Source organism: Priapulus caudatus, unplaced genomic scaffold (assembly GCF_000485595.1).
Source record: "Priapulus caudatus unplaced genomic scaffold, Priapulus_caudatus-5.0.1 Scaffold197, whole genome shotgun sequence".
Classification (NCBI taxonomy): Eukaryota; Metazoa; Priapulida; class Priapulimorpha; order Priapulimorphida; family Priapulidae; genus Priapulus; species Priapulus caudatus.
The window spans coordinates 400,816-414,944 of NW_014577258.1; the positions used below are offsets into that span (position 1 = coordinate 400,816).

The 14,129-nt window shown below is 46.3% G+C and overlaps 1 protein-coding gene and 1 long non-coding RNA gene across 3 annotated transcripts in view; both read right to left on the reverse strand.

Moving 5' to 3' along the window:
• Positions 1 to 835: 835 nt before the first annotated feature.
• Positions 836 to 14,129, reverse strand: part of LOC106807127 (replication factor C subunit 5-like) — a 20,314-nt gene continuing 7,020 nt past the window's right edge. Inside the window, exons 5-7 of the mRNA XM_014809389.1 lie at positions 5,587 to 5,806; positions 1,289 to 1,341; positions 836 to 1,001 (exon numbers count right to left, since the gene is read on the reverse strand). Coding sequence (XP_014664875.1) covers positions 896 to 1,001; positions 1,289 to 1,341; positions 5,587 to 5,806 — 379 coding nt within the window. The 3' untranslated portion in view covers positions 836 to 895. The remainder of the gene's footprint in view (positions 1,002 to 1,288; positions 1,342 to 5,586; positions 5,807 to 14,129) is intronic.
• The window catches only part of LOC106807156, a 10,825-nt gene continuing 3,158 nt past the window's right edge, over positions 6,463 to 14,129 (reverse strand). The window contains exons 1-4 of one of the 2 annotated variants that reach the window (XR_001393624.1): positions 11,284 to 11,320; positions 7,197 to 7,274; positions 6,821 to 6,875; positions 6,463 to 6,522 (exon numbers count right to left, since the gene is read on the reverse strand). This is a non-coding gene — a long non-coding RNA (uncharacterized LOC106807156). Of the gene's footprint in view, positions 6,523 to 6,820; positions 6,876 to 7,196; positions 7,275 to 11,283; positions 11,321 to 14,129 lie in introns of those variants that run through there. The other variant, XR_001393625.1, reaches the window with a different exon arrangement.

Consider the following 14,129-nt stretch of genomic DNA (forward strand, 5'->3'; position numbering starts at 1 on the left):
GAGAACGTGTACAAGCATTGCATTTTAAAGCAAAAATAATGAAGAAATAATGTAGCAATAATGAATTTGTACAAGAAGGCTTCACTACAAAACCCTCATTTCATGTTTATTACAATTTAATTTAATTACATATATTCAGGAACGTGTTTATCTCTTCAAAGAAATGCGTCAAAGTCCCTACGGATTATATTACAGCCGTATGACGATGGCGCACGTCTCTAGAGCAAAAACTGGCCTGCTCTCTTTTTTCTCTCCAACCACTTCATTAGATGTCACGGACATCATGCTAGTGCCACTGCTTCCTTCACTATCATGTGTCATGCTGCTTCATGCTAGTGCCACTGCTTCCTTCACTATCATGTCCCAGGCTGCTTCCTTCACTGTCATCATGTCCCAGGCTGCTTCCTTCACTGTCATCATGTCCCAGGCTGCTTCATGCTAGTGCTACTGCTTCCTTCACTATCATGTCCCAGGCTGCTTCATGCTAGTGCCACTGCTTCCTTCACTGTCATCATGTCCCAGGCTGCTTCATACTAGTGCCACTGCTTCCTTCACTGTCATGTCGCCAGGCTGCTTCATTTAGTGTCACTGTTCCTCACTCATGTCCAGGCTGCTTCATTCTAGTGACATCTGCTTCCTTCACTATCATGTCCCAGGCTGCTTCATGCTAGTGCTACTGCTTCCTTCACTATCATGTCCCAGGCTGCTTCATGCTAGTGCTACTGCTTCCTTCACTATCATGTCCCATGCTGCTCATGCTAGTGCCACTGCTTCCTTCACTGTCATCATGTCCCAGGCTGCTTCATGCTAGTGCTACTGCTTCCTTCACTCATGTCCCAGGCTGCTTCATGCTAGTGCCACTGCTTCCTTCACTGTCATCATGTCCCAGGCTGCTTCATACTAGTGCTACTGCTTCCTTCACTGTCATGTCCCGTGCCACCTGGAATGCTCCTAACAGTGCTGCGAGCTGCATCTTCACTCGTTCCTGCTGCAGTCTGTACCTATGAACGGCAGAAACAGCGTGGTACCAAACGTAATAAACAATCAAGTCTCACATGATATCTTACTATTTTGTGTGCAATAACACCTCATCAAGGTAACCATGTTGCCTAGGCTATCACATTTAAATGCACTGCTATTGCTGGCACAGCTGACCTTTCCAGCAAAGTCCTAGAAGCTAACTGAGTGCAGCAACACCCGCAGTGCCGGACATAAGCCTTTTGACCACAGATTTGTGTACTAACAAGGTATATATAAGAATCACTGCGTTGCATTAACAAACACTTACTCTACATCCTGCCATCTTCTCAAGTAGGGAGCCTCACATGCACGGGAAATCAACTGCAACAGGTAACAGCTACAATTGCAATAACCATCGTGCGGTTCACAAATTGAAGCAATTAGATGGACAGCTAGAGCATTCATGTCACGAGTTTTACGTACTTCGATGTAAACGTGGCGCGACTTTACTTCCATGTAAATGAGACATTGTCATATATATTATCTTCTGTAGACATGATTTTACTTATCTACGTACATGCGGCACAAACCTACCGCTAGCTCTACGTACATATAGCATGGATTTCACTTTATTTCTAGATCATATGGCAGGATTTCATTATTTTTCTACGTAAATATGGCAGGATTTTAACTTACTTCTATGTACATACTTGTGCACTTCTGTAAGCATGTCCTGTAATGCGAGACCCTTAGCGTTTCAACTCCAGTATTTCTTTGCGCACAGGTAAAAAAGGTTCAAAGTTACTAAGATTAGGTTAGCTCACTGAGCGTTCTGTACGACATGTGTGCTCTTGATTTCTAATTCAGTCTTCAATTTCTTCTTCTTTTTGTCACTTCATGGCCAATTTCGATAATGGATTTAAGTAACAGTTAGGCCATTACATAAAAATATGGGCATTATGTAAGATGAGATAATAATGACACTGGTGAATCGCATCAAGTGATGAAGCTCATTTCAGCATGACAGGGTAAGGATACGACGCGAGTTTATGCTATGTTATTATTTAGTCTCGTTCGGATATTTTTGTTTAAAAAAGGTGCGTAGCTGCAGCAGCATTTTTAGTGAAATTATAGAATAAAATAGCTTCGATAAAAAATTGTGGCTACTGTGAAAAGTATAGAACCTATTGTAAAAACAAGGTAAATATCTTCTTTTTACATCGTACATTGTGATTTAACCTCAATTAAGAGTAAGAGAAAAATCTGGCCTACATTAAACCCAGTATGCTATCTAAGTGATGACGACGACAAGGACATCGTTGTAAGCGTCTGTGAAACTGTGAACTGTAACTGCAGCATTGCAGTGATAAGTATAGGTGATAATCACAAGGATATGCTGTAAGCGTCGGTGAAGTTGTAACTGCAGCATGGCAGTGATAGGTATAGCTGATAATCACAAGGATATTGCTGTTAGCATCTGTGAAACTGTAACTGCAGCATGGCAGTGATAAGTATAGCCTGCTGAACAACAACAAGGACATTGTTGTAGGCATCTGTGAAACTGTAACTGCAGCATGGCAGTGATAGGTATAGCTGATAATCACAAGGATATTGCTGTAAGCATCTGTGAAACTGTAACTGCACATGCAGTGATAAGTATAGCTTGATAATCACAAGGATATTGCTGTAAGCATCTGTGAAACTGTAACTGCAGCATGGCAGTGATAAGTATAGTGATAAGCAACAACAAAGGGATATTGCTGTGAGTATCTGTGAAACTGTAACTGCAGCATGGCAGTGATAGGTATAGCTGATAATCACAAAGGATATGCTGTAAGCATCTCGTGACGCTGTAACTGCCAGCATGGCAGTGATCAAGTATAGCCTGATAATCACAAGGATATTGCTGTAAGCATCTGTGACTGCTGTAACTGCAGCATGGCAGTGATAAGTATGCTGATAATCACAAGGATATTGCTGTAAGCGTCTGTGAAGCTGTAACTGCAGCATGGCATGATAAGTATAGCTGATGACAACGACAAGGATTTGCTTGTAACATCTGTGAAACTGTAACTGCAGCATGGCAGTGATAAGTATAGGTGATAATCACAAGATATGCTGTCAGCATCTGTGCAGCTGTAACTGCAGCATGGCAGTGTAGTGATAGCCTGATAATCACAAGGATATTGCTGTAAGCACTGTGAAGCTGTAACTGCAGCATGGCAGTGATAGGTATAGCTGATGACAACAACAAGGACATTGTTGTAAGCATCTGTGAAACTGTAACTGCAGCATGGCAGTGATAAGTATAGGGATAGAAATTAACTTTTGAACAAGGGAGTCCCTACCTCAAAAAGAGGGAGTCCACAGCAAAATGAGGGAGTCCGGCAGTCTGAGTTCAAAATAAAGATATTAACAATAACGCATGTGCTTATTTTTAAGATTCATGCAGTGCACGTCTGCCAGCTGAAAAATACAGTATTCAGCGAGGACGTGCTCCGGAATAAACTAGTTAGTATGGCAGAACAGTGCTGACACTCGGTCAGCCGAAGCTGGCCCAAAATTTTTTTTTGGGCCACCAGAAATTTTTTCTACTGGCAAAATGAAAGTGGTAGCCCAATTTTCATTGCATTTTTCGGTTAAAATATAATCATAACCATAACGACACATATTAATATGATACATGTGTATGCAGTATTTGTATAGTGTGGCGCCAAGCAAACTTGTATGTATTGGTAGGCCCTAATCTTATATATGGCCAGGGTCTTCTTTACTGAAAAAGAAAATTTGAACCATAAGTTTTTCTCGGCTGATGACGACGCTCTTTTCAAAAAACTCCACGCGTCCGCCATGATTTTTCTTTCTTTCGGCTTCAGCCTCGTTGCTAACGGTAACCGTGACTAATCCGCATGTCGGTACTACCAAGGAGCTACATATAACTGTATACACATAACTACATATAACTGTTATATGTAGCTTCTTGGGTACTACCAGCATTTCGATTGGTTGAGCTGTCGGAGCTAGCTCGATTTTATCCAATCAGATAGCCAGGGATGAGAATGACAATTTGTGTTTTCAGCCGGTCCAGGGGCCGCAGGCCGGTCAGGTCCAGGGCGATGCCTGGTCAGGGGGTCAGGGGCTGCTTTAATACGTACATAATGACATATGTATTATAAACAGAGCGCCAACGCACGCTTTATTTGCTACGTCGAAAAAACAGAACGTCGTTGGCGAGAAGTGAAACAGTTCTGACCTACGTTTCCTACGTAGTATGAGGGGCACACGAGCGTATTTTTTCGCCCGATCGCGGCGAATTTTAAAATCGCTCGAAAAACTCGCCCGTGCATGTGCCCGTTCACGTCGACGACGATTTCGTACGCCCGTACGAATCGCCCGTATAAAAAATGTTAGATATTTTCGGCCGATTATTTAAGCCGGCGGATTGATCCCGCTGAAATTCGCTCGTCTGCCTGTGTCCAGGCGTATATTTGTCGAGCGAATAAACCAATCGGACGTGTTGTTGATATCATGTTGATCCGTCGAGTGGCGTACGCGTACGCCTATCAATTCGCTACGTGTGCCTTCGTGATCAGCGTATAAATTCGCTGACGATTTTAATCGTCGCGATCGGGCGAAAAAATACGCTTGGTGCCCCTAGCTCTAGTACTATAGCCCGTACACTTGCCGCAGGCTATGTACGCCTGCGGCAACTGTAGCAGGCTAGAGTTAGTGTGCACTAGCATACCACGTGAAACAGTCGCAGAGCTGGCCCGCGCGCTACTTAATAAACGAGCCCCAAGGTCACGCGTGCGCCGGCGCTTTTGACGCGGCGCGCGCGTTTTCGATCGATCGCGTACTATAGGGATCCGGCCTGCGTAGCACGCGCACACATAACACACACACGTGCGGCGTACGTCTGACAATCTCAAACAGTGAACTAAAACGCGCGTGTCTATATGTACAACCGAACTATATTACATAGGAAGCCGTGTGCGCCGAGTGTTGCGATAAATCGAAATCTGAGCACTTGTTTTGCGTCTGTGTTAACGCCGAACAGAAATTGTACTCGCCAAGATTTTATTTTGGCCTGTATATTTAGTTTTGGTATTTTTTAGTCGCCTAGAGAGGTTTTGTCGCCATTGCGACCGGCGCGACCGCTGTGTCGAGCACTGCAGAACTTTCAGGGAGTCACACGGACTCTGCATATGTCAAACCAGGGAGTCCGACAGTAAATCAGAGAGTATTTGACTCCGGACTCCCGTTAATTTCGCACCCTGTAAGTATAGGGCCATAATAAAAATGTTGTTTGTTTGCCCTCACCCGACCGACCCGCCAAAAAGGGCCGACTCAAACATTTTTATTGATTTTTCACATTCTTTTTTTTTTTACAAATTGTATCACTGTACATTATATAAATCTGCAGCAATACATTATATGTACCAAGCAAAACAAACACTCAACATAAAAGCTATCTCCACACAAGCACACCCGAGCATGTAGACACCATGCTGAATTTGTAAAAAAGACCCCCCTAAAAAAAAGCCTACCTACCTACCCAAACTTTTCAGCCTGGGTCGGGTGAGGGCAAACAATTTTTTTTTAAATTGTGGCCTAGGTGATAATCACAAGGATACTGCCGTAAGCGTCGGTGAAGCCGTCGTTGAGCATCCACATGACGATGCTCTTCACGTCGCGCTGCAGCGGGTGACCGACGCACGTGTACACGTTGTCCTCGTCGACGACGTCGTACGCCATCGACGCGCTCTGCAGCACGTTCAGCGCCCGCCGCATGTCGCCGCCCGCCAGCGCCACCAGCGCCCCCATGCCGTCGTCCGTCACGTTAACCCTGCGAGCAAACACACACGTCAACGCCAGTCTGCGAAATTAACCACTGGCCCGGTATCCGAGGCCAGTAAATTTTTCGTGGGGCCAACGAAACTGGTAAATGAACAAGCCCGATGGACCAGTGAAAAAAAATGGAGTAAATGGTATATAATTATTAATGATATTTCAGCTTCTTTATGTGATGATCAGTCTGAGAATTTACCGAAATGCCCGATATTTTGTATGAAAATTTACCGATATTTACCGATAGGGCATCATATTCCCGATCTTAAGTAGGGGTCTTAAGTAAGTAACTAGTCAACACCATGCGTGTTTGCCGCCGCTAGAATTCGCAAAAACTTCCGGTTTCCAGTCCGGTTCGGTTTCTCTTTTCATAATATGATGATCATTGATTCGGGCCTGTAAAACCTAGTGTGGGCCAGTGAATTATACATTTCTACAGGCCCGCTGGGCCAATGAGGGTGGAAGTTTTTCGTGCAGACTGCAACGCCCACCAGGGTCCCCATGCCATTGTTCGTCACCTTGATGATACACACGTGACGATCATGCGGTGTCACACCGCGCACGAAACGTTTGAATGCCAATGAGATCGGTGAGAGCATGCGTGTGCAAAACAAGTGTAGCATCAGTGGCTGGGGTGCACTGCACCCAACTCTTAATGCTCCTAACAGTGCTGCGAGCTGCATCTTCTCACTCGTTCCTGCTGCCAGTCTGTACCTATGAACGACAGACAACAGCGTTGGTACCAAACGTAATAAACAATCAAGTCTCACATGATATCATGACTATTTGTGTGCAATAACACCTCATCAAAAGGTAACCATGTTGCCTAGGCTACACATTTAAATGGCACTGCTATTTGCTGGCACAGCTGACCTTTCCAGCAAAGTCCTAGAAGCTAACTCTAGTAGAGTGCAGCAACACCCCGCTGTGCCGACACAAGCCTTTTGACCAACAGATTCGTGTACTAACAAGGTATATATAAGAATCACTGCTTGCATTAACAAACACTTACTCTACATCTGCCATCTTCTCAAGTAGGTGGAGCCTCACATGCAACGGGAAATCAACTGCAAACAGGTAACAGCTACATTGCAATAACCATTCGTGGGTTCACAAAATTGAAGCAATTAGATGGACGCTAGAGCATTCATGTCACGGGTTTTACGTACTTTGACAGAAATTTGGCGCGACTTTACTTCCATGTAAATGAGACATTGGTCATATATACTTACTTCTGAGTACATATGACATGATTTTACTTAATCTACGTACATGCGGCACAAACTTACCTAGTTCTACATACATATATCATGGATTTCACTTATTTCTATGATCATATGGCATGGATTTCATTTATTTCTACGTAAATATGGCAGGATTTTACTTACTTCTATGTACATACTTGTGCACTTCTGTAAGCATGTCCTGTAATGCGAGACCCTTAGCCGTTTTCAACTCCAGTATTTCTTTGCGACAGGTTAAGAAAAGGTTAAAAGTTAGCTAAGATTAGGTTAGCTCACTTTAGCTAAGATTAGGTTAGCTCACTGAGCGTTCTGTACGACATGTGTGCTTCTTGATTTCTAATTCAAAGTCTTCAATTTCTTCTTCTTTTTGTCACTTCATGGCCAATTTCGATAATGGATTTTGAGTAACGGTTAAGCATTACATAAAAAAAATTGGGGCATAGTGGTAGAGGAGATAATAATGACACTGTTGCAGGCATCAATGAAGCTCATTTCAGCATGATAGAGGTAAGGATACGACCGAGTTATATGCTATGTTATTATTTAGTCTTGTTCCGGATATTTTTGTTTAAAAAAAAAGTGCGTAGCCTGCAGCCCAGCATTTTTAGTGAAATTATAGAATAAAATAGCTTCGATAAAAAATTGTGGCTACTGTGAAAAGTATAGAACCTATTTGTAAAAACAAGGTAAATATCTTCTTTTTACATCAGTACATTGTGAATTTTAACCTCAATTAAGATTGTAAATAGGAAATCTGGCCTACATTAAACCCAGTATGCTATGTAAGTGATGACAACAACAAGGATATTGCTGTAAGTGACTGTGAAGCTGTAACTGCAGCATGGCAGTGATAAGTATAGGTGATAATCACAAGGATATTGCTGTAAGCGTCTGTGAAGCTGTAACTGCAGCATGGCAGTGATAAGTATAGGTGATAATCACAAGGATATTGCTGTAAGCATCTGTGAAGCTGTAACTGCAGCATGGCAGTGATAGGTATAGCTGATGACAACAACAAGGACATTGTTGTAAGCGTCTGTGAAAGGGAACTGTAAACTGCAGCATGGCATGATAAAGTATAGTGATCTCACACACGGATATTGCTGAGCATCTGTGAAACTGTAACTGCACATGCAGTGGATAAGTATAGGGTGCTGATAATCACAAGGATATTGCTGTAAGCATTCTGTGAAACGTAACTGGCAGCATGGCAGTGGATAAGTATCAGTGATAAGCAACAAACTAAGGGACTTGCTGTGAGTATCTGTGAAAAACTGTAACTGCAGCATGGCAGTGATAGGTAATAGCTGATAATCACAAGGATATGCTGTAAGCATCTCGTGACGCTGTAAGCAGCATGGCAGTGATAAAGTATAAGCCTGATAATCACAAGGATATGCTTAAGGTCATCTTAGTGACTGCGTAACTGGCAAGCATGGCAGGATAAAGTATGCTGATAATCACAGGAAATTGCTGTAAGCGTCTGTAAGCTGTAACTGCAGCATGGCAGTGATAAGTATAGCTGAGACAACATGACAAGGATATTGCTTGTAACATCTGTGAACACTGTAACTGCAGGCATGGCAGTGATAACCAGTATAGTGATAATCACAAGATATTGCTGTACAGCATCTGTGACAGCTGTAACTGGCAGCATGGGCAGTGATACGATAAGCTGATAATCCAAGGATTGGCTGTAAGCACTAGTAAACTGTAACTGGGCAGCATGGCTAGTGACATCGTATACGCTGATGTACAACAATCAAGGAATTGTTGTAAGCATGCTGTGAAACTGTAAACTGCAGCGCATGGCAGTAGAATAAGTACAGGGATAGAAATTACCTTTTGAAAAGGGAGTCGCTACCTCAAAAGAGGGAGTCCACAGCAAAATAGGGAGTCGGCGCAGCTTGAGTTCAAAATAAAGGATATTAATCATAAGCGGCATGTGCTATTTTTAAGATTCATGCAGTGCACGTCTGCTCAGCTGAAAAATCAGTAATTCAGCGAGGACGGCTCCCGAATAAACTAGTTAGTATGGCAGAAGCACGTGCTTGACACTCGGTCAGCCGAAGCTGCCCAAAATTTTTTTTTTTGGGCCACCAAGAGAATTTAATTTTCTACTGGGCCCAAAATGAAAAGTGTAGCCCAATTTTCATTGCATTTTTCGGTTAAAATATAATCATAACCATAACGACACATATTAATATGATACATGTGTAATGCAGTATTTGTATAGGTGTGCGCCAGCTACTTGTTATGATTGTAAGGCCCCCTATCTGTGATATGGCAGGGTCTTCTTTACTGAAAAAGGAAAATTTGGAACGCATAAGTTTTCTCGCTGATGACGACGCTCTTCAAAAAACTCCACGCGTACCGCCATGATTTTTCTTTCTTTCGGCTTCAGCCTCGTTGCTAACGGTAACGCCCCGTGACGTAATCCGTCATGTCGCGACTACGAAAGGAGCTACATATAACTGTATACAGCATAACTACATATAACTGTTATATTGTAGCATTCTTGGGTACTACCAGTATTTCGATTGTTAGCTGTCGGAGCTAGCTCGATTTTATCCAATCAGATAGCCAGGGAGAGAATGACAAATTTGTGTTTCAGCCCCAGGGTCCAGGGCCGCAGCCGGTGCAGGTCCAAAGGGCGATGCCTGTCAGGCGGTTCAGGGGGGCTGTTAATAGCTACATAATCGACATATGATTATAAACAGAGCGCACCAGACGCACCAGTCTTTATTGCTAGCGTCGAAAAAACCAGAACGTCGTGGCGAGAATGAAACAGTTCTGACCTACGTTTCCTACGTAGTAATGAGGGCAGCACGAGACGTATTTTTCGGCCGATGCGCGCCATTTTAAAATCGCTCGAAAACTCGCCCCGGCATGTGCCCGTTCACGGTCGACATGACGATTTCTCGTAGCCGGTACGAACATCGCCCGTATAAAAATGTTAGATTATTTTCGGCCGATTATTTAAGCCGGCGGATTGATGCGACGCTGAGAATTCGCTCGTCTGCCTGTGTCCGGGCGCTACCTTTTGTCGAGGCGAATAAACCAATCGTACGTTGTTGGTGATATCATTGTTGATCGCGAGTGGCAGTAGCGCGTACGCTATCAATTCGCTACGTGTGCCCCTTCGTGATCTCGCAGCGTATAAATTTCGCTGACGATTTTAATCGTCGCGATCGGTGCGAAAAATACGCTTGGTGCCCCGAAGCTCTATACTATAGCCCGCAGACACTTGCCGCAGGCTATGTACCCTGCGGCAACTGTACGCAGGCTGAGCTGAGTGTGCAAACGCTAGCATACCACGGTGGAAACAGTCGCAGAAGCCGGCCGCGCGGCTACTTCAATAAAATGAGCCCCAAAGGTCACACGTGCCGCGGCGCTTTTTGACTCGCGGCGCGGCGGTTTTCGATCGACCGCGACTATAGGGATGCCTGGCCCTGCGTAGGCAACGCGCACACAATACACGACAAACGTGCAGGCGTACGTCTGACAATATGCAAGCAGTCGAACTAAACGGCCGTGTCTAATATTCTAACCGAACATATTACATAGGAAGCCAGCGATGTCGCGCCAGAGTGTTGCGATAATCGAAGTCTGAGCACTGTTGCTCATGTGTAAGCGCCGAACAGAAATTGTACTCGCCAAGATTTATTTGGCCTGTAATATTTAGTTTTGGTATCTTTTTAGTCGCCTAGCAAGGTTTTGGTCGCCATTGCGATCCTGGACGGCGACCGCTGTGTCGAGCACTGCAGAACTTTCAGGGAAGTCACACGGACTCCTGCATATTGTCCAAACCAGGAGTCGCGACAGTAAATCAGGGCGTATTTGACTCCGCCTCCCGTTAATTTCGTACCGTCTGTAAGTATACGGGCATAATAAAAATGTTGTTTGTTGCCCTCAACCACGCCCGCCAAAAAAGGCGACTCAATAACAATTTTATTGATTATTTCACATTTTTTTTTTTTAGCAAATGTATCAGCTGTACATTATATAAATCTGCTAGGCAATACATTATATGTACCAAGCAAAACAAACACTCCACAGAAAAGCTATCTCCAGCACAAGCACACCTCGAGCATAGTAACACCATGCTGAATTTGTAAAAAAAAAAAACCAAAACAAGCTACCTACCATAACCCAAATCTTTTTCAGGCCTGTCGGGTGAGGGCAAACATTTTTTTTTAAATTGTGGCCTAAGGATAAATCACCAGGATACTGCCGTAAAGCGTCGTGAAGCCATGGTTGAGCATCCAGCATGACGATGCTCATTCACGTCGGGCGCTGCCAGCGGTGCGACGCACGTGTACACGTTGTCCTCGTCGACCGACTGTCGTACGCACATCCGAACGCGCTCTGGGCAGCACGTTCAGCCGGACCCGCCGGCATGTCGCCGCCCGCCAGCGCCAACCAGCGCGCCGAACCATACGCCGGCGTCCCGTCACGTTAACCCTGCGAGCAAAACACACACGTCAACGCCCACCAGGGTCCCCCAAAAAAGCGTTGTTCGGGCACGTAACCCTGCGAGTCAAGCACACACGTCAACGCCAGTCTGCGACCCATTAACACAGCTGCCCCGGTATCGAGGCCAGTAAATTTTTTCGTGGGCCAACGACAACTGGTAAATGAACAAGCCCGATGGGCCAGTAAAAAAAAAGGAGTAAATGGTATATAATCTATTAAGATATTTCAAGGCTTCTTTTATGCTGATGACAGTCTGAGAATTGTACCTGAAATGGCCCGAATTTTGTATGAAAATTTACGCGCCCTATTTACCGAAGGGCATCATATTCCCGATCTTAAGTAGGGAAGTAACTTAGTCAACACCATGCGTGTTTGTCGGCGCTAGAATCGCAAAACTTCCGTTTCCAGTCGGCGGTTTCGTTCTCTTCATAATATGATATCCTTGATTCGGGCCTGTAAAACCTAAGTGTGGGCCAGTGAATTAGAAGCATTTCTACAGGCCGCGCTGGCAAATGAGGGTGAATTTTTCGTGCAGACTGCAAACGCCCACAGCAGGGTCCCCCATAGTCTATTGTTCGTCATCGCCCGCTTGATGATGACAACAGACGTGACGATCATCGGTGTACACCGCCACAAAACGTTGAATGGCAATAAGAATTGAGATCGTGAGAGCATGCGTTGTGCAAAATCAAGTGAGCATTTAGTGGCTGGGGTGGCTAACGACCACAACTCCCCTCCTCACACCCCAACTCTCCCTCCCTCACCCGACCCAACTCTTCCTACCTCAGCAGACCCAACTCTGGCCCGCCCCACAGACGCCCAACTCTCCCTCCCCTCACGAGAACACCAACTCTTCCCTCCGCTCACAACCAGTCCCCCTCCCTCACAGACTCCAACTCTCCATCCCTCACAGATCCACTGATCCTCCTCACAGACCAGCCGCCAACTCTCCCTCCTCACAGACCAACTCTCACCTCCCTCACAGACGGCAGTCCGCCTGCCACTGACACAACCCAACTCTCCCTCCTCAAGACAGCGCAACTCTCCTCCCTCAAGAAGCAGACGCCAATCTCGCTCGCTCACAACGACGCAGTCTCCTATCCATCACTAACCGGCCCCAACTCTCCCGCTCCCTCACAGATCCAACTCTCCCTCCCTCACAGACCCCCCACCTCCCCCCTCACAGACCGAACTCTCCCTCCCCACAGACGCCAACCTCTCCCTCCCTCAACAGACCCAACTCTGCCTCCCTCGACAGACGCCAACTCTTCCTCCGTCATGAGACCCAACTCTCCCTCGCCTTCACAGACCCAACTCTCCCTCCTTCACAGATCCTCAACTCATCCCTCCTCACTAGACCTCAACTCTTCCTCCCCTCAACAGACCCCAACTCTCCCTCCCTCACAGACCCAACTTCTCCGCCTCTCTCACAGACCAACTCTCCTCCTCCTCAGCCAGACGGCCAACTCTTCCCTCAGTCACAAGACGCCAACTCTCCATCCCATCACAGACCCCAACTCTCCCTCCCTCACAGACCCGCCTCTCCTCTCCTCACAGACCGCAACTGCTCGCATCCCTCACAGACGCCAACTCTCGCCTCCCTCACAGACCATTCCTCCTCCACAGAACCCAACTCTGCCTCCCTCACAGACCGCCAGACTCTACTCCGGCTCATCAGAGACCCAACCTCTCCCTACCTCCAGACCCAACTCTCCCCCCTCACAGACCAGTCTCCCTCCCTCACATATTCAGACGCCAACTCTCACCTGCCCTCACAGACCAAACTTTCATCCCTCACAGACCCAACCTCCTCCCTCAAACAGACCCAACTCTCCCATCCCCACAGACCGTCAACTCTCCCTCCCCTCACAGATCCAACTCTCCCTCCCTCAACAGACACCCACACTTCCCTCCTCATCAGACCAACTCTCGCCCCTCCTCACAGACGGCGCAACTCTCCCTCTCCCTCCACAGATCCAACTCTTGCCTACCTCACAGACCAAACTCATTGCCTAACCTCACAGACCCAAACTCTCCCTCACAGACCCAAACTCTCCCTACTCACTCACAGACCCAACTCTGCCTCCCTCGACAGACCCAACTCTCCCCCCTGCACAGACGCACCTCTCCTCCCCTCACAGACATGCCAACTTCTCCGACCGTCCTGCACAGACCCATACTTCTCGGCTCCCTCAAACCAACTCTCTAACCGTCACAGCCCCAACTCTCCTCCCTCACGACCAGTCTCACCTCCCTGCACAGACCCAACTCCCCTCCCTCACAGACTCAGTCCTCCCTCCCTCAGCAGACCCCAAACTCTTCCTCTCCTCACAGACCCAAACACTCTCCGTCCCCTCACAGACCCAACTTCCTCCCTCAGCAGACCCAAACTCTTCATCCCCACAGACGCCAAACTCTTCCTCCCCTGCACAACCCTAACACTCTCGCCTCCATCACAGACCCAACTCTCTCTCCCCTCACAGATCCAACTCTCCCCCCTCACAGACCCCAACCTCTCCTCGCCTCATTAGACCCCAACTCTCCCTCCCTCAACAGACCCAACTCTCGCTCCCCTCACAGATCCAACACTCCCACTATATA